The 22124-nt window shown below is 46.1% G+C and overlaps 2 protein-coding genes across 3 annotated transcripts in view; both read right to left on the reverse strand.

Annotated features, from left to right (window-relative positions):
* Window positions 1–2769: 2769 nt before the first annotated feature.
* Window positions 2770–6972, reverse strand: LOC117808413 (ADP-ribosylation factor-like protein 4C). Its single transcript, XM_034678158.1, has 4 exons — window positions 6933–6972; window positions 6558–6640; window positions 5935–5991; window positions 2770–5461 (listed from the first exon to the last, which is right to left on the reverse strand). Exon 4 carries the CDS (start codon window positions 4895–4897, stop codon window positions 4313–4315), a length of 585 nt encoding a protein of 194 aa, XP_034534049.1. The 5' UTR covers window positions 4898–5461; window positions 5935–5991; window positions 6558–6640; window positions 6933–6972; the 3' UTR covers window positions 2770–4312.
* Window positions 6973–8621: 1649 nt separating this feature from the next.
* The window catches only part of LOC117808406 (SH3 domain-binding protein 4-A-like), a 90643-nt gene continuing 77140 nt past the window's right edge, over window positions 8622–22124 (reverse strand). For both annotated transcript variants that reach the window (XM_034678142.1, XM_034678143.1), the window contains 5 exons: window positions 18885–19051; window positions 15934–18284; window positions 10295–10483; window positions 8868–10122; window positions 8622–8748 (listed from right to left, as the gene is read on the reverse strand). In XM_034678142.1, coding sequence (XP_034534033.1) covers window positions 9898–10122; window positions 10295–10483; window positions 15934–18284; window positions 18885–19008 — 2889 coding nt within the window. In that variant the 5' untranslated portion in view covers window positions 19009–19051 and the 3' untranslated portion in view covers window positions 8622–8748; window positions 8868–9897. The remainder of the gene's footprint in view (window positions 8749–8867; window positions 10123–10294; window positions 10484–15933; window positions 18285–18884; window positions 19052–22124) is intronic.

A 22124-nucleotide genomic window follows, 5' to 3' on the forward strand; every position in this document is an offset into this window, starting at 1 on the left:
CCCCTGGTTTAGTGCCTTTAATTCTTAGCACCACAAAATATCTCTTTAAATGGAAACATTTAAAAAACACTGATTTAAAATCTGATTACAGGTCAGTTTAAGCTGTTTATTAAAGACAGACTTCAACCTAAAAAACATAAACCTAAAACAGATATTATATAACCTGAGGATACTTTTTAAACTGTGGCACATATTCTTTACAACCCTGCCTGCAAACAGCTCGCAATAAATATAAAAGTTGGTGAACTTTGTCCTCCAGACAGGAAAGCAAACAACATAAAATAAACAATTTCACCAACTGAAAATATATATATTAATATTCTTTAAATGTACAGTTCAAGTTGAACTTATACAATCAACTCATATAAAGAATAAAACTCTTAAAGCCTCAAATTAATCACAACTATATTCACAGTAATGTAGTTAAACAAACGCTGCAGTACACCAGTCTGACCACAAGAGGGAGCCAGAGGAAAGGACTGCAGAGGGATATAAAGAAGCATTCTTTTTAATGTTTTATTCTTCTTTGTGTGTTTATATCTTTGTTTTGGCTGCACATGTGTGACCCTAAAAAAAATATTAAATTAAGTAATCATATTCCTAAAGTAATCATACAGTAAAGTGTAATTATTAAAGAGTTAGAGTGTTATTATGATGCCTGATAAAGCTGCACAGTGTGGGAAACTCCTGTAAAAACATCAGCATGACCCTCAGTTTATTTGCTCTGCTTTGGATCCTGGTTACACATAACTGTTTTTACTTTTCCCATAGTATCAGGTTCCCTAAACTCATCACAGCAGGTATGATTCTTCAAAAACCTGGAGGATAAACTAAACATTCGTCTCTGTGTGTCTCATAAATGATCATCTTTAAGCTTTTTAAATGTTGATGTTTTCCTCCTCTCTGACTGTCGGATAGGTTTGGTCTGTTTGCACGGATCACAGCGTGTTTGTTTGAGATCTACGGCTTATGAGAGAGCAGACAGGTCAAAGGTCAAAGCACCAAAACACACACAGACACACCTGGAGGCTGCTGGAGTTCAAACAATTTCCAGACTGTTAACTCAGAGATAGGAGTCAGATCTGGAGTCAGAAAGAAGGAGAGCAGCTCACATATGAAGTTTAGTTTCTCTGTGGCCTTTTAAGAAAGCATTTAAGCTCCTTCCTATTATTATAAACTTCTTATCATATAGTCAGCTCTGTATGAGGCACCATAGCTCCTCAGATGATCACTCTATGAATCATCTAGACATTAAACGAACTCCTCGTGTACATTAGAGAGTATTTCTGTCCTCTGACGTTATAAAAACACAAACTCAGACCTCTAACGTCCGCTCTATGTGTGGGAAATGTGGAGGACTATCTTCTGTCATCTCCTCCTCTTTCTTTATTTCCTTCTCCATCATCCAACATCCGTCCTCCTCGTGGAGGAAATGTGGCCTCAGTGACCTAACTCATCTGTTCCTGGTTCAATACCTCATCTTACAGTTAGGTTTCTGTGTGTTTCAGCCTTTAAAGATTCACACCAGACACTTCGATTTAATTTGGAAACTCTGTGGAGTGTAACCCCGCATCCCTCCATAAGTACAGCTCTCACAGGCCAAGAGAAGAAACTACTGCTTACACTTCCTCACTCTGCAATTATCAACTTAAAACATGAGGAGGACTGTGGAGAGGGAGGGGAAAATAGAAGATATAGGAAAGATGTTCTGGTGATTTATAAAGAAAGATATTTAAACACAGCCCTGTGTCATATTTATGAGTCTGGGATGTTGAAGAGTCCAAAATTACAGACACAGAAGAAGAAAGCTAATGCAAAGAAAGCAGAGCTGAGATTTGAACAAGAAAACACTCAAGTGTCTCTTCTGATCTCCATATTCAACATGTTATTTAAATAATTGAGTACCTGAACACACCTTTGGATGCTTCAGAGGTCACCCTGAACGCCTCTCGATCACCCAGAGGACGAATCAGAACCCTCCTGAAATGAGAAACACATTTCAGCGTTAAACCTTGACGTCTGAAGTTTCTCTCGCTCTCTAATTAAAATGATAACGAGCTGAAGCTTTTGGTCGTGTGACGTCAGCGCTGACTCCGGTTCGCCTCGACGCTCTGCGGGCAGGAGGAGAACACGCAGCCGGATTAACCTCCGCCTGAACCGGCTCACAGCTCTGCAAAAAAAACCTGCAACACACTCCACAAAGAGGAGTCCAGGGATGATCCAGAACCAGCTGGAACCGTGGCACACATGAGGAATTTACATTTTAATAAGGAGAGGGCTTTCCAGAGTGCTTTTTATCCTTTCAGCACGGAGGAACAGACATCCTGATGTTTCAGAGAGGAGCGGACCAAGCTGGAGTGACAAAAACTCATGTTGCATCATCTCAGTTTACTCACTAATGTTGGAAACACAGATTTTGTTGAGTCAACAGAAGGTTTAAGATTTTAAATCGGCCTGGTCTCAGAGTTTGGGGCACAAACTCACCCCTAAACTAAGAAACATATCTTAATAAGTGCATCAACATAAAAAGATATCACTCTGGATCTTTAATATCATAGATGTGGCATGGAGAGACGTCAGAACACAGTCTGCTGCTTCACTTGTTTGCAGATGATGTGCGAGGATGCATGCACGTCCTCTAACAGGAGTCTTCATAGGTGGCATTTTGACTCTATCTCAGGTTGGAGCATGCAGAGGACTTTACTTTATGCTATCATACACACACACTCTGGGAAATTCCCTCTCTGAAAAAACAGACGACACACAAGCTCAGTTACAAAGAGTTTAATCCCAAAAATACTTCTTCTTCTTCTTCCTGTTTTGGTACATGGTTTGGTCGTGCTGTATCTTGGCGCTAACACTGAACTGTTTGAGTTACATTGTGTGATGCAGAGGCCGTCATGCAAAGACGAACACGGCCACATGTCGGAGATATTAAACCCAAACCACAGATAAGTCTGCCCCCTTGTGGTCGTTATATGTGTGCAGGATTTTTTGAGATGTTGAGTGATTTTTAAAATCAGTTCTTTAAAAGGAAGGAACATGCTGCAGGTTATTATTTCACATCCAGGAAGTGTTGTTGTTATCTATAGACGTCAAGCTGCAGCGAGTATCTTCGAACCGTTTCTTCTTCTCCTGTGACGTGAGCGCGGCGGAAATCAACAGTCCAAGAACAACATTCAACAGTCCCGTCGGCTATGACCACTTCTTCTGAACTTCTCTGCAGGAGCTCGAGTGTCTCCACGACTAAACTAACTTCCCTCACAAGGACATCTTCAGTTTTATCGATCAGAGGAAACGTTTCTCAACAACTACCAACACCAGTATTTATCTCGTAGACCTGAAGGATGCTGACTTATCACTCTACGCAGACGACTGTGTGTTCTCTCATTTCGGGTCATGTTTAAAGTCTAATCATGAATGTCTCTGTGCTGAAAACAGAAGTGCTAAAGAAGGAAAAGAGCTTTAAATCAAACTATAATTCTCTTTCTAACGTCTCTAATCTCCTCATGCTTGTTGCTACATCTTGAGATCTCTGCGACCACCAGAGGAAACAACAAAGTGAGCTCTCTTAGCGGCTACTTGTTTCTTCAAACTTGGTGACACAGATTTGAGGCTTAAAAGGAAAAGCTACATAAACACTCGTAGGTGGAGGTGTAACAGTCAAACCGAGGGAGAGAATCAGTCGTTCACAGAGCTGAGCACACCTCAGGCACAGCTTCTAGACGAGGTGTCATCACATGGATCCTCTGGAGCTCAGAAACAGTCTATATCTCCTTTCTAAAATCACTTCTCTACACCAAACATATTCTAAATCTGACAAACAATCCTAAAGAACAGAGAGGGTTATAAAAATCAAACCATAAGGAAGGATGGAGATGGGTTCGTCCTCTCAGGGGAATCATCTTTGGTCTAACATCGTCTCACAGCCTGTGCACAGCACAACAACACGCAGCAACACGGAGCTCTGCCAGGAGATCCTTAAAAAACACATCTCTATAAAACAGTCTGATGAATCCTCCGACACCAGGGACTCTCTGAGGGGATTTAAAGAGCCCGGATCAATACTGGGATCATAGATTCAGCATTAATATGACGTTCAGTGACTGCCATGTTTATATATCTCTGAGGTTCTCTGCAGACAGTTTGTAAATGAAGCCGGTTTACCTTCCTGATGTCCCTCTAACATTCATATAGACTCTGTTTTTATCTCATAGCAGCTATAAATATAGATATATGTATATATATATGTGAGGAGGAGGAGGAGGCATGAATCAGTTCAGTTATATATATAGAGAGAGAGAAGTCTTCATCACTGTCTCTTCTTCTTCTGCTTCAGGGACTTCCTCCTCTTCAGGATCATCTCATACAGCTTGTCCATCCCCTCATGCAGACCCTCTCCGATGATGGCGCAGGCCGGCTGGACGTGGTACTGGGTGGAGGGACTCAGCTCGGACAGGGCCAGCTGCCTCTCGATCTCCCCCACGTCCAGCGCGCGCGGCAGGTCCTGCTTGTTCGCGATGACCAGCAGGGGGGTCCCCTGGTTCTCTGAGAAGCGCGTGATCTTGTGCAGCTCGGTGCGGGCCTCCTCCAGCCTCTCTGCGTCCACAGAGTCCACCACGTACACGATCCCGTCCGTGCAGCGGCTGTAAGGCTTCCACAGGGGCCGCAGCTTCTCCTGACCCCCCACGTCCCAGAAGTGGCAGCTGATGCCCCTGGAGGCCCCCGCGCCCCCCAGCCGGATCCTCTCCGTGTTGAACCCGATGGTTGGCACCGTGTTGACGAACTCGTTAAATTTGAGCCGGTACAGCACGGTGGTTTTACCCGCAGAGTCCAGACCCAGCATGACTATGTGCAAAGACTGGAAGGCACCCAGGTTAGTGAAGCTGTTCCCCATGGTGCAGCTCGTGGAGGAGACACAGTCCGGCTCTCACTGTCCCGGATTCCTAAATGTCCCAGGAGTGATCCATGAGGTCGTCCACGCGCACACACGCCTGGTCCGAGCCTCAGCAGCTGAGGAGGGCGCAGCTCCTGTTTGCACAGAGGCACTCCGGCAGCCAGACCAGCAGCAGCATCCTTGGACTCAGTCCAGCAGCATCACAAGTCCCACGAGAGTCAAACCATCACATGTGCTGCGGTGCCTTCCTTTCCCGCGCGCTCAGCTGTCCAAAACGCGCAAATTACGCACGGCTAAAAGTCACATCATTCATCTCTGCATGTGTGTGTGTGTGTGTCTCCTTCATGTAGTGACACACACCACTGATGGAGTGTGACGCGTGGATCTGCCTCCTAACGTTGGTGCGTGAAGCTCAGGCAGGAAAACACGACAGAGGAATGATTCCTCCAAAATAAAAGTCTCTGCTGTCAGAGGAATCCGCAGTGAGGAAGAGGAGGCTCTTATTTTGAAAAGAGGAGTGTTTCCTCTGCGCACTGAGCAGCCTGAGCTGCTCAACTCTGACACCTAGTGGTGAAACACGAGAAGTGCACTGACTGTTTCTCTTTCTTTACATTTAATATTAATTTATTATTCCTGGATCATTTTCTCCTTTGAGAATTTAAAAGTTAAGGATTGAGTAAGTGCATTTATCTGTCCTTGGATTAATTCATTTAAGAGTACAGTTGCATGATTCTGAAACATGTCACATGTGAGGCTGCAGCAATGATGAGCTTCCACTAGATGGCAGCAAAATATATCAGATCAGTGCCGAGTTTTAGAACAAACTGGGAGCAGAGATGTTGGATACCTTAGTTTTATTGTGTGCAAACATTTGGGTGTCAGATGTAGAAGTTTCCTGAAGATGTGATCAAGCCAGCTTTATTCTTTTTCAATTTTTGCACCATAGTGTCCCCGCTGTGTGAGTGCTGCACGCTTTGCAAGGAAGACTATAAAAGAAGAAGGTTTGTAGAAGTGAACTCATGAAGATTTGAGCATACCTTAAACTCCTTAGAGAGCGTGGTCACATCCGGTTTGATTGACAGCTGTAGTTTCACCTGTCAGGATGGAAAGCTTTTATTTTCACCGCATGTTTTCAGAGCACAAGAATCTGCATTGTTGGGAGACTTCACGTCCTCTGTCTCCCACTTTCACCCTGATTTTGTTTTGTACTTAGGATCGATTTGTGACAAAGCTCCAGACACAAAAAGAAGTCAATTAACGCCGCTGGTTTGTTTCAGTTTGACACAAAGTAGTCTCCGAGGGCTGAGCCGGATCGATGAGCTGAGCTGACGGGTAAACAAAACATAAACATGGAGACGAGGAAACCTGTCCTGGTCCTGCATGGATCTCAAATACCGCTGATGAAACTTACAATAAGTCTGATGAAGGTTTGGCTGCAGGTCAAGACTTTTTTTTGCATTTACAGAGAAAGACAGTCTCCCTAACTTTAAACATTCATTCCTGCACAACAGATGAACACATTTTTATTGTTCAAACAGCATTTAAATCCTCTCCCTCTCTTCTTTATGTTGCATTTCCTGCAAAGACAGCTTTCACCAATCCCAGCAGAAACCCCTGAAAACATTTGGACTGATAACTTCTCTCCCTCTCTCATTTTTACCTTTTCTCAGCCTCGTTCAGGTTTCACCGCCTCTGCAGCTCCGGTCTTTATATTAGCAGGTTCACTTTGTTGACCTCAGCAAACTGCACACAAATTAAAGCTGTAATGAGACCTAATCAGCAGAATAAATGAAGAAGCATTAGCTGTAACGAGAGGAGACGGAGGAGGAGGGGAGCTGGAAACACACACAAACAGACCATGACACAATCTGAGTCATCAAACGTCTCTAATTGTTCTCTCTGTCCTCCTCCTCTATCGATCTCCGCTCTAATGACTGAGTGTGATCAATAAAACAAATCTTAAACAGGCTGTAAACATGCACACACACACACCTCACACACACACTCCTCTCTCTCTCTAACAAGGCTGAGTCACCTGAGCGTCTCTCGCCCCCCTCGGCCTCCTCATCCATAAAACACGAGGCTCCTTCACTGATTCTCCTCTAATTTATTCCTCTGTTCCTCAGGTAACAGACGACAGGGCACGAGCAGATGTGGAGGAAGGTTAAAGGAAAACAAAACGTGTTGTTTTGACGAGCCGCTCGGCCCCCAGAGACTCTAAACGTGGAGTTAAAGATCCGGAGCAGACTGAGAGCTGAGAGGAGGGTCGGGTGGACGATCCTGTGAAAAGTGAGGACATGAAGAAGTTAGAGATAACAATTCAGGGAAAACTCAGCTTCAGAACTCAGCTCAAAATCAAAGTCAGGGTCCTGGAGGCAGACACCCTCTCTACTTTTAAGAGTTGGCTTCAAAACTTATAGTCTCTTCATCTCCCTCTATCCCTCTCTCCAACACGGTCTCAGCAGATGTGTGTCTAACATGAGTCTGGTCCTGCTGGAGGTTTCTGCCTGTTAAAGGAAATTTGTCCTTGCCACTGTAACTTGCTAAATTCTGCAAAGTGCTCTGCTCATGGTGGATTAAGATGAGATCAGACTGAGTCCTGTCTGTAAGAGGGGACTGGATCTGATCTGATGTAAAAGGAGGAGCTGGAGGACACACGGAGTAAAACATGCAGTGTTTGTTTTGAAGAGGCAGAAATCAGCTTTCCTCTCGACGTGATGTAAAAGCAGATATGAGAGTTTTATTTCTGCTGTTTCATCTCTGAAGCTCTCTTTACATTCAGCAGATTCACCCGGTGAAAGCAGGCCGGCCTGTTTCTGCTCGTCCTCTGCAGATGAAACGGAGCACCAAGCTTTTCATCTCACCACCTGTCTCGTGTTTTCAAAAAGCACGGCCAATTTGTTCTGGAAATACAGAGGACAGAGCGGCAGCGTTTCCCTCCCACATCTCTGGAATAATACTCCGATTAGATCGCCTTTAAAGACTCCTGAAATCTGCTCTAACGGGGCGCTTAGATTGTGGAAGATGGTGGATGACTTTGAGGTTAAAGGATCGCTCTGATCTGCTTCAACATCCCTGCAGAAAATGTCACACAGCTAAGATACCTTTCTGTTTTAGTCAGTGAGAGGTGATTAACACACTCCTCTTTCAACGCCGGTTATTAAAACCTCACTAAAGAGACTTTTATCACCGAGCTCGGGACAAAAGCGACGAGTCTCCAGTCCAAGTTCTGAGTGGTTTCCAGGAGACCAGCAGGAACGTGGAGAGTTACTCATCGAGGAGCAAAAGGACGACGCTGTCAAGGTGGCCTGTCCTCTGAGGCTGAATAATTATCTGCTTTAATTAGTGTGTGTGTGTGTGTGAGAGAGAGTGAGTGTGTGTGTGTGTGAGAGAGAGAGAGAGGGAGATTGCTGGGAAAGAGAGCAAACGCAGGATTTCTCCTGTGCAGTCATGTGTGCTGTTTGTGCATGCATTAGCACATATGATCATGTGTGCATTCATGTGTGATATTCAGAAGGGGTTTCTGTGTGTGTGTGTGTGTGTGTGTGTGTGTGTGTGTGTGTGTGTGTGTGTGTGTGTGTGTGTGTGTGTGTGTGTGTGTGTTTACACAGAGGAATCTTCTGTGGACAACATTTAATGAACGCTCTTGTGCAGAAAGAATCGCCGTCCAGACGTGATCTGCAAACTCAGGGTAGCAGAATTAAATGGTCAGAATTGGAGCAACATATTCAGAATCGTGTGTTTTCTGCCTCACCAGGAGATCCATGTCACCGTGTACACAAGAGATCTGGCTGCTGGATCATTTAATCCAAGCTTAGCACAAAGACTGGAGGCAGGGGGGGGACTGGAAGCTGAGGATAGATGCACACACCTTCATTAAACCGAAGAGGACGTAGAGTTAATCTGTGAATGTTTGCAGCTCAGTGTTGGATGAAGAGAAGGAATCATCCTGAGGACAGAAAACACAAACCTGAACAAGCTCCACTGAAGCCTTCACGAGCACAAACACCAGGACGATTCCACTTTCCAGTTTTATTCAAACTCTCTGAGCAGAAACACCGAACAGACTTCAGATCTGTCTCCTCTCACAGGCAAGACAACGTTCATCATCAGCGTCCAGTACAAATATATATACTCATAAACTCCTCGCACAGTTTCTGTTCCCATCCAAACAGACACAGAGACACGGCAGCAGAAAATATACCAACAGAGAAACACGACAAAGACCGGGGGGGAGTGGATCCTGCAGAGACCACAAAGAAGACCCAACATCAGACGTTTGAAACAAATAAAACAAATTTAAATGTACAAAGTTCACTCCTCAGACTCAAAGACTCCAATTAACCAGCTGAACTATGATGGACACACACAAAGAGAAGGACAACACTGCGGATAAACTCATCTGTGTCACACTCAAGTATAAAAATAGAGCTGAATCTCCTACAAACAAACACTCTGTGTGATACTGCACTTAGTCACATGTGGGTTAGCTTCATGCTAACGCTTTTTGGCAATCTAATAACTGAAAACGCTCTTCATTGCGTACGAGACGACTCCAGCAGACGAGACATGGAGGGAGAGACGCTGAAGAGAAACACAAGTCAAGTTCGGGACCGTCAGCAGAGTTCAGGGTAGAAATAAAAGTTCAAGTTCACAGTTTGTGAGGAACGAGCTGCAGGGTGAGGTCTGTGATGTTGTCCTGAGGGAGATGTGTTCAAAGAAACAACATGAGGGAATAAAGGAGGAACAAACAGAGAGAGACAGAACAAGGAGGACGACGGGTGAGGTAGAAAAGAGAGAGAGAGAGAGACTCCGAGATCCGAGGCCAAGGAAAGATTTACCAAATATCCAAAACCGGCGTTTAAAAGGTTTAAATCCAAATCCAGTGAGACTCCAAAGCCGTCCTGTTCAAGACCAGAACACTACAGAGTCCTCTAAACTCCAAGAAGAACTCAGATCCATTAAAACCCTCGTTACGTCCTCCATCCGGGTCCAAATACTCAAACAGCAAAGTCCCCGTACCCCGTGGGACAGAACGCAGAACTCCTCAGGGTGTCCAGGCAGTTCACCAGGATCAGCGTGCCGGTCAGGTGCTTCCACCTCTTGGTGATCGGGTTCCTCATCTTGTCCAGGCCGAGGTGGAGCTCCTGGAGGACGTCTCGGTAGCTGTCGCCCACGTGGGCGGCCCACGTCAGGAGGAAGTCGTAGGCCGGCTTCCACATGGACTGCAGGTGTGAAGGAAACAGAGAGGATGTGATTACTACAGAGCGTCCTGAGAGCGATCACGCTTCAGAGTTAATGAACAGATACAAAAACATGTCTCAGATTAATCAGCTGTTTGGTTTCAGACTGTAAAAACCTGTCCCCTGTGTCCCAGTGTTCCCCGTGTCCCCTCACCTCGTTGTCCAGCAGACCGTTCTTGTCACGGTGCGGCGCCTCGTACGCCTCCATCTGCTGTCTGGACACCCGAGCCAGTTTCTCAGCCAGCTCCCTCCACCGGGACGCCACCTCCACCGCCGTGGTCAGCAAGACGAAGTCCAGGACCAATTTGGCAACCAGACCCTGACAATCCATCTTCAGGAGCGCCTGACAGGAGAGAGGACGAGATGTCAGACCGATCTGTTCAGTACAGGGAGAGTTTATAGGATACAACATAACGAAGAAGACGTTGATCTAAGAGTCAAGTTTACATCCTGCAAAAAACTGGAACCATGCAGACTCTGCAACATAATTTCTCCAGGGACAGATGTCAGAGTTTCTGACCTTTGGAAAGGACCATAAGAAGAACAGAGGTCTAAACTAGTGCAGGATATTTTGTGTCAAAGTGTGGGGCAGCTCTAAAATCTAACATTTCCCTTCTAAACTGATCTAATTCAGTCACTTTGAGGAGCTTCACAAGATACAAACATCATCTAATCACAACAACAACACGAGGATTACAGGAGTCCACGTTAGAGAGGAAGTGGACATGGTGTTAATCTTCAAACGTCTCTCCTCCTCAGACCCTCTGTGTTTCAGAAACTCCTAAAGAAAACAAGTCTTTATGTGTGAGCGTATAATCCCAGTCACGTCCCTCAGGCTGCGGCGGCTGTAAATACACTCGCTCTCCTCTAACGCGGTTCAATGAGGGTTAAAAACTCTCAGCAGTAAAAGCAGCTGACTGGAGAAACACACTGCAGGCAGGACGCAACAACAGCAGCAGCTACGGAGCGCTTTCTCCTGTTTACTACCAAGAAGAGGAGTGTGTGCAAGCACAGAGAATTAATAAACATGTTCCAGTGAAGGAGCTGAGATTAGGAATCTGTCGTAAGAAGAAGAGACCCTCCTAATCCTGAGGTCGTGTGATTAACATTCATTATAATCTCTCTCTGCTGCACGATGAACTGCAGCGCTGGAATAAAGTGAATTAACCTGCATCACCTCCTCTCTCTCTCCCTGTCTGTGTCGCTGTCTCTCTACCACCTGGTGAACCAGCACTTTGGCCTCCTGCTGAATCAGGCCTCACACACACACACACACAAGGTCCACTCTAAATATAGACACACACACACACACAGAGGAGAGTCAGGGTTCAACTCCTGAGCCTGCCGTCTGAAAACGAGCATGATGTGTTCGAATGCAAATCAGGAGCTAAACGTGTCGTTAAAGCCGGAAAGGATTACAGCGGGAGGCACGAAGAGGAGGAGGAGAACACCTTCAGGAGGAACTCACAGGGAGGATGTGGTCTCATGTAGGGCTGGTTGAAAATGTGGCAGATGGGGGTCAAAGGTCGGAGTCTTGCTCAAGGACACACTTTGAATTCCTATTCTAAGATATGAAAGAAAGTTTTAACGCCAGAGTTGATCTCTGCATTGCTTCCTGTTTGTGTTGGATGTTTCCACGTTTCTAAATAATGGGAGGATTCTGCTCTGGAAATAGAAAACAGAGTTCTCCGTGAGAGACCGAGAAATGTCTGAAAAACAGGAGATCGTGACGACCTGCAGGGAGCCCCGGAGCAGACGGACAGACGGAGCTGACAGCTGAGCGAGCGGCTGTCAGCTAAATCAGCTTCAGCAGGAAGGGGGGGTGAGAGGACTGACAGGTAGAAGAGACAAAAAGAGAGAGGAAGAAAGAGGAGGACGTTTTAGGTACAACTTCTGCTCTCTCTCTGGTATTAACCTTCAATCTTTGGACGGTAATTTAAAAAGTATTTCAGCTTCACTTTGAAGACTAAGAGCTGAAAGCACTCACATCAAACCAGGACACAAAGAAAACAGGAGGACTGAGAGAATCTGAGGAGATGATGATTTACAAATCTCCTCTTCTTAACGACTGATGCTTTGAGAGTGAGAGACTCCTTCCTGTTTTATTCTAGGGACTGATCACATCCCCTGCAGGAGTGATTGGCCCCGCCTCTCTGTGCGTATATATTATTAATCGACGCTCTCCCGGCCTCTCCGCCTCTCACAAGCACAAGAACCCGCTCTCGTTTGTCCTCCGCCTTCGTAACCCGAGTCCCGGCGTTAACAGATCTGCCCAGGCGGTGTCAGATGCTCCCTTCAGAGCCTCCAGCTCCGTCCTGATCAATGCCGGCTCACATTTCACACCAGAACACCTGTCGGGTAGCGTGGAGGAGGAGAGGAGGGGGGTGGAAACGTGTAGAGCTGTGCTCCTGAAGACAAACGGAGAGCGTTACTACTGCTGAGACACTTTCATTTTTTACAGACAGTGATTAAAGCCGGCGGGGTCACAGCTCAGATATCTCTGCTGAGAGAGAGAGACACTAACTCTTCTTCAAAATGATCATAGCTACAGAATCAATCACTAATCTAAGCCTGAACAGGATTAGCTTGGATCTTTGTGCAATAATGCAACATGCAGTGCAGCATGCCATCGACTCTACACAGCTCTTTCTGCAAAACTTAATGCCACTAACGAAAACAAACACACGATTCCCTCCAACATGCAACATGTGGAGCTTTCTAAAACTCAGTGTGAGTCTGATATAATAAATGATAAGATATTCTTCCTCGCTCTTGTCAGTGTGACTTCATACGTGTGTGTCTAACCTCTCTTTCCTCCTCGTGTATCAGTTCTCACCTCCCTCCCTCTAAACCCATTTCATGTTTCTGCTCCTCCTCCTCTCTCATTACACAAACCGCAGGAGGGACAATGAAGCCGCTTCATCCAGGCATCGCCCCCCACCCTGAGACCCCTTCAAGGGTTCAACGATTCCCATCCGACCCTGTGACAGGAGATCATCCCGACACGTCTTTCATATTAAACTCTCAGCATAAGAACGGGACGGGAAAGCTTCACACTATCACTCTGTTCCTTGTCTTATTTCACAGGTCAGTGTTTATACCTTAATAAAGGATCACGACCTGCCTCGTTATGAAGATAAAACAAGACATGTGTGCTGAATGCGGTCAGAGGTTCTGAATGTAGGAATGTTTTATTGAGCAGCGATTTTATAAGCCGAGCTATTTTTTCCTTTGAGGAGAGGATTTAGAAATTCAAGCCTGTGTGACTCACTGGACCTTGTTCCTGCGGCCTGATGGCAATTTTCTGCACTCGGGGGGGAAAACGTTGCACAAGAAACACACTTTCACACACATCCTGTGGAGGGGGGGTTTACAACTGAAGCACGGACGCAAAGCGAGCGGCGAGTTTTTACACGTCTAGACATTAAATCAAGGAGAAAATCAGCTTTCGTCGAGCTTGATGTGAAGGCTGCGTTTGACACAGTTAACCGTGACATCCTTTTAAACACCTGGAGGAGGAGTCGGGCTGCCAGGCACATTGTTTATCCTCTACCTGGAAGAAACACAACAGAATCAAAGCTCATCATCCACTGCATCCATTAAACGTGGCGTCCCACAGGGTTCGAATCTAGAGCCTCTTTTATTGTGATTGCAAAGCCGTCCCTCGATTCAGCCATGCTTTTTATGCAGAGGATGCACAATTACACCTTTAAGTTTCTAATGTATGCACCTGCAGACTGAGCAACATCTGCAGCTGTCAAACTGAGTTAAATGGACATGAAAACACAGCTGAAGAATCTGTGTTTCTTTTTCAGCATCTAGTTTTTGCTCTGTAGCTGCATCACAAGAGAGACACATTTCAGATGACAGCAGGCTCCCCTGTGCTCCATCTCTGTGCAGGGAACATCTGTGGACAATTATTTCCACCGAGGTCAACAGGACACTTTTTTTTTTATTGCCGTCAGGGATGAAAGTGTTTCTGCCCTCGGAGGGAAAAATTGCCGGACTTCAATAAAAAAGCACAAGTGTGTTCTCCTTTTATTTACCAGGAAATATGACAAAGATGGAGCGCAGAGGAGTCAAGGTTGGAGCCTGGTTGGGAGATAAGAAAAGCAAGGCACTCTTTGTGCACACGGGGAGATTAAAAGCCTTGGCCTCCTCAGCAGGAGTCAAAGGTAGCTTCTATAGAGCAGAACAACACTCTCTCTTTGCTTTCATTGTTTTGGGATGTCGTCATGTGACTGACACTCTACTTTCCTAGGCCACAGTCCCCTTTAGCAAGGCACTTTACCCCCCGGCTGCTCTGCTGAAACAGCATGAGCATGCACCAACAGTGCGTGCACGCTTCACCAGCTCTGCCTGGTTAAACTGTGTTTGGGAGACGTACTTTGCTGAAGTACTTTCTGAATAACGGCGTCTGGCAAGCGAAATGTATCGGGTCAATTTTGCTTCCCCCAGGGTGCCGGCGCTGTCTGAGTAGAGAAACACATCGAGGGCGGCGTGCGTTGGCTTGACAGAGTTGTTTTCGCTCAAACTGCAGATGTTAAGTTTTACTCCTCCAAACATCTTCCTTTATTCTTCATGTGATGACTGCTCGCCACCCCCGGGGCGCTGAGACGCTTTGTTTACCGTTCATGTGACTGAGCATAAGGATCCTCCCAGCTCACGCTCACATTCTATCAGTGTGAGGATGTTAGCGGAAAGAAATCATGTTGATGTAAAACAGACAAGGAGCACAAATCAATCACACGGCTAACTGTTCAGGAAATTAGATTTTCTGTTCTTTTGAGCGTCAACAAAGCTCGGCGAACAATGCAGCCGCCGTCTGGGAGACACTGATAAAAGTGCTCTGTAATGTACATCATCATGTGAGAAGAAAAGCGGCCGCCTCTGCAGCAACAGTGTTATGGTAATGGAAGACGATTTTCTTTAACATTTATCTGTGCTGTAAATGCTTCTGCTGAGCAAGAACGCCTCTAAATAAATAATGCATCATTTAGGAGATAATGGAGGATTGCACCAAGTGTGAGACTCCACGCTGTGTTTCTCTGTTCAAGGACGAGTTGGTGATCGTCTGCTCGCCGTGCTTTCAGAAACGACCCTTGAAATGTGAGAATTTAACGCCTTTGTCTAATTCATACCAGCATATTGGCTATAATTGAGTCCGGATTATTGGTCAGCAAAAATAAGCAATCTAAATGCAGCGCCTTCGGCTTCACCAAATAGGCTTGTCACTATTTTAATTCATCGGGATATAAATGGCTTCGGAAACGACCTTAATTTCATCCGTTCATGACCCTTTCTCTGTTTCACAGCCTAACCTGACGAGGCAGATAGCGGCCCACGTATGAGTCCAGTTCTGCTCAGGGTTTCTACCTGTTACAGGAAGTTACAGAGACAGAATGAGCACCTCTGGCACTTTGAGTATCCTGCAGAGACCAACAGGTCCATCCTGTCTCTGGAGTGAATATCCACCACGAAGCGGCCGGTGTGGATGCTCCAGGCTGGGGTTTTTTAGTAGAGAATAACATGTTAGTGGTCACAGGGCATAAAGGTGGGTTTTGTAGTTTCTCCCTCCAAGGAAAAACAGGGTGAGCTTCACACTTTCTGACTGAATAAGGCCAACACTATCTAGCAGCTGTCGAGAGAGACCTCAAACCCTTTTCCACGTGAGCCTTTCTCAGCCAACTGCAGAGTGAACACCAAAATGTCTGAGATTCAAACCCACATATAACAGGGGTGTTAGTTCTGACTAGATAAAACACACGAGTATAATAAAACAGTTGGTCTTACCATCATGAGTTCCCTCTGGAAGGACTTCCTCTCCTTGTTCTCCATGTTGGTACACTCCTCCTTCAGCTTCTCCAGGACCGACGCCACCTTCTCCGGCTCGTTGTCCAGCTCCGTCCGACAGAAATAATTCAGCGGTAAATTCCCGTACCCCAAGGCGTCTGCAAACGCCCTCCAGTTCCCCACATTCTCCATCAAGACCGTCCTCACTGTCGCGTAAATGTATGTAAGAAATTTGCAAGGCTTCAGGATCTGCTCCAGCAACACGGTGGTGGTGAGGTCCGGCCCACACCAGTAAATGGGTTTGACCTTACCCAGAACTAAAACGTTCTTGGCGTGAACGAGACCCATCTTCCCCTGATAGTACCCGATGTACCACTCTTTGGTCCTCAGCTGTCCTCGCAGTTTGATCTTCTCCTCGCTGAGCAAAGCGATAACATCCCCCTTTTTGTATTCCAGCAGGTACGTGCTCTTGTGCTGCCGGATCACGGTTTTGATCAACTTGCCGAACTTTAAGTTGGTGATGCATCGCTCCTGAAACTTCGGGTACTTTGACGTGACAGCCAGCGGCGACAGGACGATCTTATCCACCTCTTTCTTTTTTAAAAACCTCCTCTGGCCTGTAATCCTCGCTCCAGTCTTCGGAGGCGGTGGTGGAGTTTGGACGCAGAACTGAGTCAGGATACAGTCCAGGGCGTCCTTGACCTGGACTCTGAGAGTGAAGTCTGAAATGCTGTCGGGGTTGAGCGATGAGATCATGTACACAAGCCGGTTCACTTTCCCCAGTTTGACCTGATATCCCTGAATCACCCCGGCACCCTCGGCCGTCTTCACCTGGTAGTTCGACATGTTGGAGTACAAGCCCACTCGGAGGTCCTGAGGGAACCCCAGGATGAACTGGTGCTTCCCCCACAGCTGGAGGGCTACAGGCGGAGTGGAACTTGCCTGCCTGCCAACCTCACTTACCAACAAGGTCTTGGGGGCGCAGTCGTGCCCAAACATGGCCACAACCGTCTTAAAGGAAGGATGGATGTGCTTCGGTCCGTAGACCCCCAGGGTGACTTTCCTCTGAACGTGGTCCCAAACAGTCATATTGAGGCTGACGTACTGAGACTGGATCACAACAGCCACATACATACACGGCTCCAGACTGTCTAACTGCACCTGGACTGTGTCCTTGTAGATGTACGCGTTGGGGATGGGTGTGTAAGGCCCTTCTTTACAATCACTCCGAACACAAAGCAGCTCTGCGGTGCGACAACTCTCCTTCTTGATATTCACCGACACCTTCATCTCCAGCGTGATAAAGGACTTGATCTCCATGTTGCTGAGCTTGATCTCCACCACCGGGCTCACAGTGGAGCAGTGGTCAGTGTTGAGCTCCAGAGGAGGGTCTAGTAAGGCTTTCATAGAGATCTGCTGGTGGTCTTCGTGGCTCACGTGTCCTTCAGGGATGTGGGCGCTGATGTGGGTATCCGGAAGTTGAACGACTCCTCCGTTACTGTCCAACCTGCAGACGATATTTGTCTCCACTGGTTGAGTCTGGCCCCAACCGAGACTCTGGCCCAGGGAGTCAAGGTCATGACACGACCTTGCAAGCTTTCTGTGGTTCAACCAAGCAGTCCTGAAGTCCTCCCTGCTCTGGAACTGCTCCGGTAGAGGAGCGGTAAGGCCTGTGAAGAATCCCGAAGAGGGTAAGGTTGGGTTGGACTGCGCCTGGAGGACTGACAGCTCTGAGAGACTGTGGGAACGTTTACTCCTGAAGAACGGGTTCTCCCGGTGGAGGTTAGGTAGGATGTCTTGGTTTGGGCTGGTGATGGGGGTGCTGTTGATGTGGCAACTGCTGAACCCATTGGTCATGATTGTGTTGGTGTTAAAGTTGGAGCAGGACGAAGGGGATGCCAGGGTATCAAAGAGGATCAGATCCGAGCCCCTGATACTCGAGTCTTTGCAGTTCTGATCCACCGAGCAGGTGAACGGGTTTGCAGAGACGGGGCTGTTGATGTAATGCAGAGATGGTTTCGGGGTCGTCCCTGTCCACTCCCCTAAACCTCCAAACTCCCTGGACCCATCCTCATACCCCTCCCCTAGACTGTCAATCATCCCGCTGTCGCTGAGACAAGAGTTCCTGAAGTTGACCGGCTGGACGTAGGCGGCCGGGATGTAACCCATCTCTGTGTTGTTGTGGGCGTACCACCACTCTCCACCCGACGTGTCCAGCACATAGAGGCGATCACCTTTGCAGAACTTCAGCGTGGTGAAGCTGCTCGGGCAATAATCCTTTATGGCGACCACTTCCTGTGCGTCTCCGTAGGAGGCTGACGTGTCCAGTCTTAAGGCACTGGGAGAAGGCACTGAAAGGACAAAGACATTAGTCTCAGTTTGAGATCCTGATTTTGAAGCATTGTGAGGCCGTCCTGCTCCTTTAGATAAGAGCACTTAATCACTGGCTGGCTGATTACTCAGAATACTGCTATTAACAGTGCTTACCCCATCATCAGACTCAGACATAATGGGACAGTTTCCCTATCGACATGATGGCACAAAATTCAGACAGAGAGGTTTGTCTGAAAATAGTTCAGTGGTTTAAATCAATACCTTACAGCTGGAAATATAACACTGAGACAGAGAGGAGGGTGAAATATTCCCACCATGACAGAGAAACTTATTTTCCATCCTTCATGATGCATTTTTTTCAGACCAGTAGGTAAATATCTGAGCAGATGAACTGCATAATTTAATGCATAATTTACTATTTTTAGTTCACCTCATTAGCGTATATGGAGCATGAAAGCGTAGCTGTAATGAAGTGCAACCAGTGGAGTGAAAGAGCCAAAGACGGAAAAATAAACCAGTTATGTAAAATGAAAGAGACGGAATGAGGAACATTCAACAAGGACAGAAAGATCAGGTGAACTTTGATTAATCAGGTGTTAAAGAAAAGGCTTACTGACCTTTGACATCGTTGAGACTGGCTCCGGTGACCCCTTCGCTCAGGTCGATGAGCGTCCCCTCAGATTTACAGCGAGGGAGGACGAGGTTGTTGTTCGTCACTCTGATGATTCGATGGGCAGCCATGGCCGGGTCTCACTGTAGCATCCTCTCATTGGCAGCTTTTCATCTGGATGGGGAACAAACAAAGGATTTCAGGATTGGAGAGATGAGCCAATTTTAAACACATCTGCATCCATTGCATCCAGGCGTTCAGCTGATAATCAAATCTACGGAGACTTCCTGAAGCAGCGCAGCAGAAGGAAGCTTCATTTTCTAGATGGGTAGCACAGTTATCGGATACAAAGGTTAAGACTGTTAAAGCAGAAAATAAGATTGATTAATGTCACTGCGTTTATGAAAAGGAGTCAATATGAAGGATGTGCTTGGGAAAGAGTGACTGCTGGCAGCAGGAGAGGGAGAGTTTTCTAAATCAATGCAAAGACCGTGAGCACTGAGCTGAGAAAGAAAGAGAAAAAAAGAGTGAGAGATTCAGGGAACAATCGAAGAAAAATGAAAACAGATTTCAGTTTTACGTGACAGTGACAAAGATGAATGTCAGCAATATACTTTAAAGAGCGAGGAGAAAAAAGTGGCACAAAGAGAAATGTCAATTCTGCATTTTCTGAGCGCCTGAACTGTTCATTTCTCTGGATTCTAAAACCAAACACACTAATCTGCTCCTCTGGTTGGTTGTCAGCTTTATAAGATTTAGAGACCTGGCTGCAGGGATTTGCACCCATTCAGTCTAAAAAAAGAGCATTAGTGAGGTAGACCACTAATGTTTGGCAATAAAGCCTGGATTTCACTCAGTGTAAAGTCTGCTGTTGTAAAATATGACCGTTCAGTTGGTCGAGGTTTATCAGCAAACTCAGGACTCGGTAGAATCAGTGGAATCACTCGAGGAGGGAAAGTAAATCAACTTTGAAATCATGCAGAGTTAACTTTTACCTTTTGATTGAAAAACAGAAGACCAGTTAGTCAAGGTAAAGGGTCTTCCCTGCTGCAGAACTTCATTTTGAGGCCCTGTGATCAGTCCTAAAACGACACCAGAGTAATCATAGAAACAGAAACGGGGATATGAAGAATCAGTTTGTAGACCGAATGAAACTGATCAATCATGTTCGAGCAGGAGAACTCTCCATATGGAGAAAATGTAATCTCTGAATGTATAGACTCAAATGAAGCTTTAAAACTTTCTCTAATACCACATGGAGACAGCTACATCTGCACTCCATCAATGTTTTCCTGTAGTGCACCAATCATCCCTCCGCTGACTGTATCTGCCTCTCTCCGTTTCGTGTGTTTAGACCGGTTACATCTCGCCTTGTGTCAACCAAGTTTCCAATTTCCTCCTGAGAACTGAGCTGTGATTCAATTTGCGTATGAAAACACAAACTCAGCAGAGGACTGTGATCTGATTAGAGCGGCAGCGAGAGGCTGTTTTGCAGCAAACGTTGTTCCCTTCAGTCACATCAGACTTTGTAATTCCTGCAGGATGTGGAGAGAGCTGCTACAATTTGCATTTGCACTCTAATGACGCTGATTTAATCTGATTAAAGCGACATATGCTGCAGAGGGTGCCATGTTAATTCCTTTCAATTAGTTTCTTAATAAGAGCTCTAATATGTGAGGCTAAATATGCACATTAGGCTCAGATGCAGGTGTTTGTTTTCATTAACACAGCACCTCAACTTTATACGTTCACTAATACCACGGAGGGAAACAGCAGATGAAAGTTAGGATTTAGTCTCTGGAGGTAAATATCTGCACTCTGGGACGTCGAGCTGCATCTCTACACCTGGGAGCTCAGGCTGAAAGCAAGTCAAAGTCCTCAGAGGTGACAATTCATTTTCCTGCTCTTGACGCCCCGTCGATAAATCCCCTCCTCCTGATGGAAAATGAGCACTCAGCAGGCGGCCGCAGCGATTCTGAGATCAATAACAACCAGCAGACAAAGACTCCATCACCAGCTTTGATTTAGAAATGAGGAGAGCGTCCCTGAATGCAGCAGGAGGTGAGGATGGATCTGACGGAAACAGACGGGAATAAAGAAAGCGAAGGATTGGAGGATGCTGTCCTCTGTGAAACACAGCAGGAGATCAGATCAGAGCAAACTGCACATCCTCAAGCCTCAGAGTTTTCCAGAATATTCCAGGTTTGCAGAAGCAATTTTTTAAAAGTTAAACAAGACTGTGATACCCTACATGTGACCTTTAAGAGACGAGCGAATAAAACACAAAGTTTGTGCAGCATCCAGGGAAATAAACTCCTGTTGTTCTTCATGTGAGAAGAAAAAGTCATTCACAGAAGGAGCGCTTCAAACGAAGCTTTCAGGGGACGTAAAGAAGGAAACTGCTGCAGGGTTGATGCGTTAGCTGAACATTCTTTCCCATTCGTGCATTCACATCAGAGCTGGTGAAATATTTTGCGTTATGAAGTCATTTGAGTCAGGACGGTGACGCCGGGGAGTCGAAAGTTTAATTAGCTGAGCGTCGGCCGGTCCTAATCCCTGGATGAATGTTGCTGTAATAACCGTTTCCAGCAGACGAACGCCGGCAGAGAGTTTATCGCCTCTCCATCGCAGCTGTTTAAAATGAGCAGATCGCAGGAGGGAGGATGTGACCTTTCTAAAAGTGTGAACACTTCAACTCAACGAAGGGTAGACCCTCCAAACACTCGTCTGATTAAAGGTCCTTCCTGTAAGTTTGATGAATGAGACAAGTTAACTTTAGAGGCTTGTTAGCTGTTCAAACAAGAGGTGGCTAACTCCTTAAACACACAAACCCTCAAATAAAACCTGACTCATTTATTTATGCATCTCTCCTGAGTGTCTCTGTTCTTTCATCTCGCCCTCCGTCAGTCAAATAAAAAGGTAAAGCATCAAAAATTCATCAAAAGTCTGACTTTAAACTCCTCTGAAGGTCAGCTCTGCAGCACTAATTCAGTCCTCACTTCAGGGACAGAAACACATTAAGGTTTGCTGGAGTCAGGTACTGAACTGGACTCTCTGTTGTGGCCTACAGCTATGCAGCTTTTCTCCCGGCATCCTCTCTGACGTGTGTTTATGTCTGCACGGTGAGAAGAAATGAACAAGACTTCAGGGGAAGGTCGTCCTTGGAAGTTAAAGGCTTGTCAAAGTAAGAGCGCGCTTGTGTAATGAGTTGTTTCACCTTAGATTTGTGTTGATTCATTTAATCCTG

This window comes from Notolabrus celidotus, chromosome 24, assembly GCF_009762535.1.
Source record: "Notolabrus celidotus isolate fNotCel1 chromosome 24, fNotCel1.pri, whole genome shotgun sequence".
In the NCBI taxonomy this organism is placed as follows: domain Eukaryota; kingdom Metazoa; phylum Chordata; class Actinopteri; order Labriformes; family Labridae; genus Notolabrus; species Notolabrus celidotus.

What these genes read in the sequence shown, in the direction of transcription:
- LOC117808413 (XM_034678158.1), bottom strand. Translation starts at nt 4,897, where the DNA reads ATGGGGAACAGCTTCACTAACCTGGGTGCCTTCCAGTCTTTGCACATA.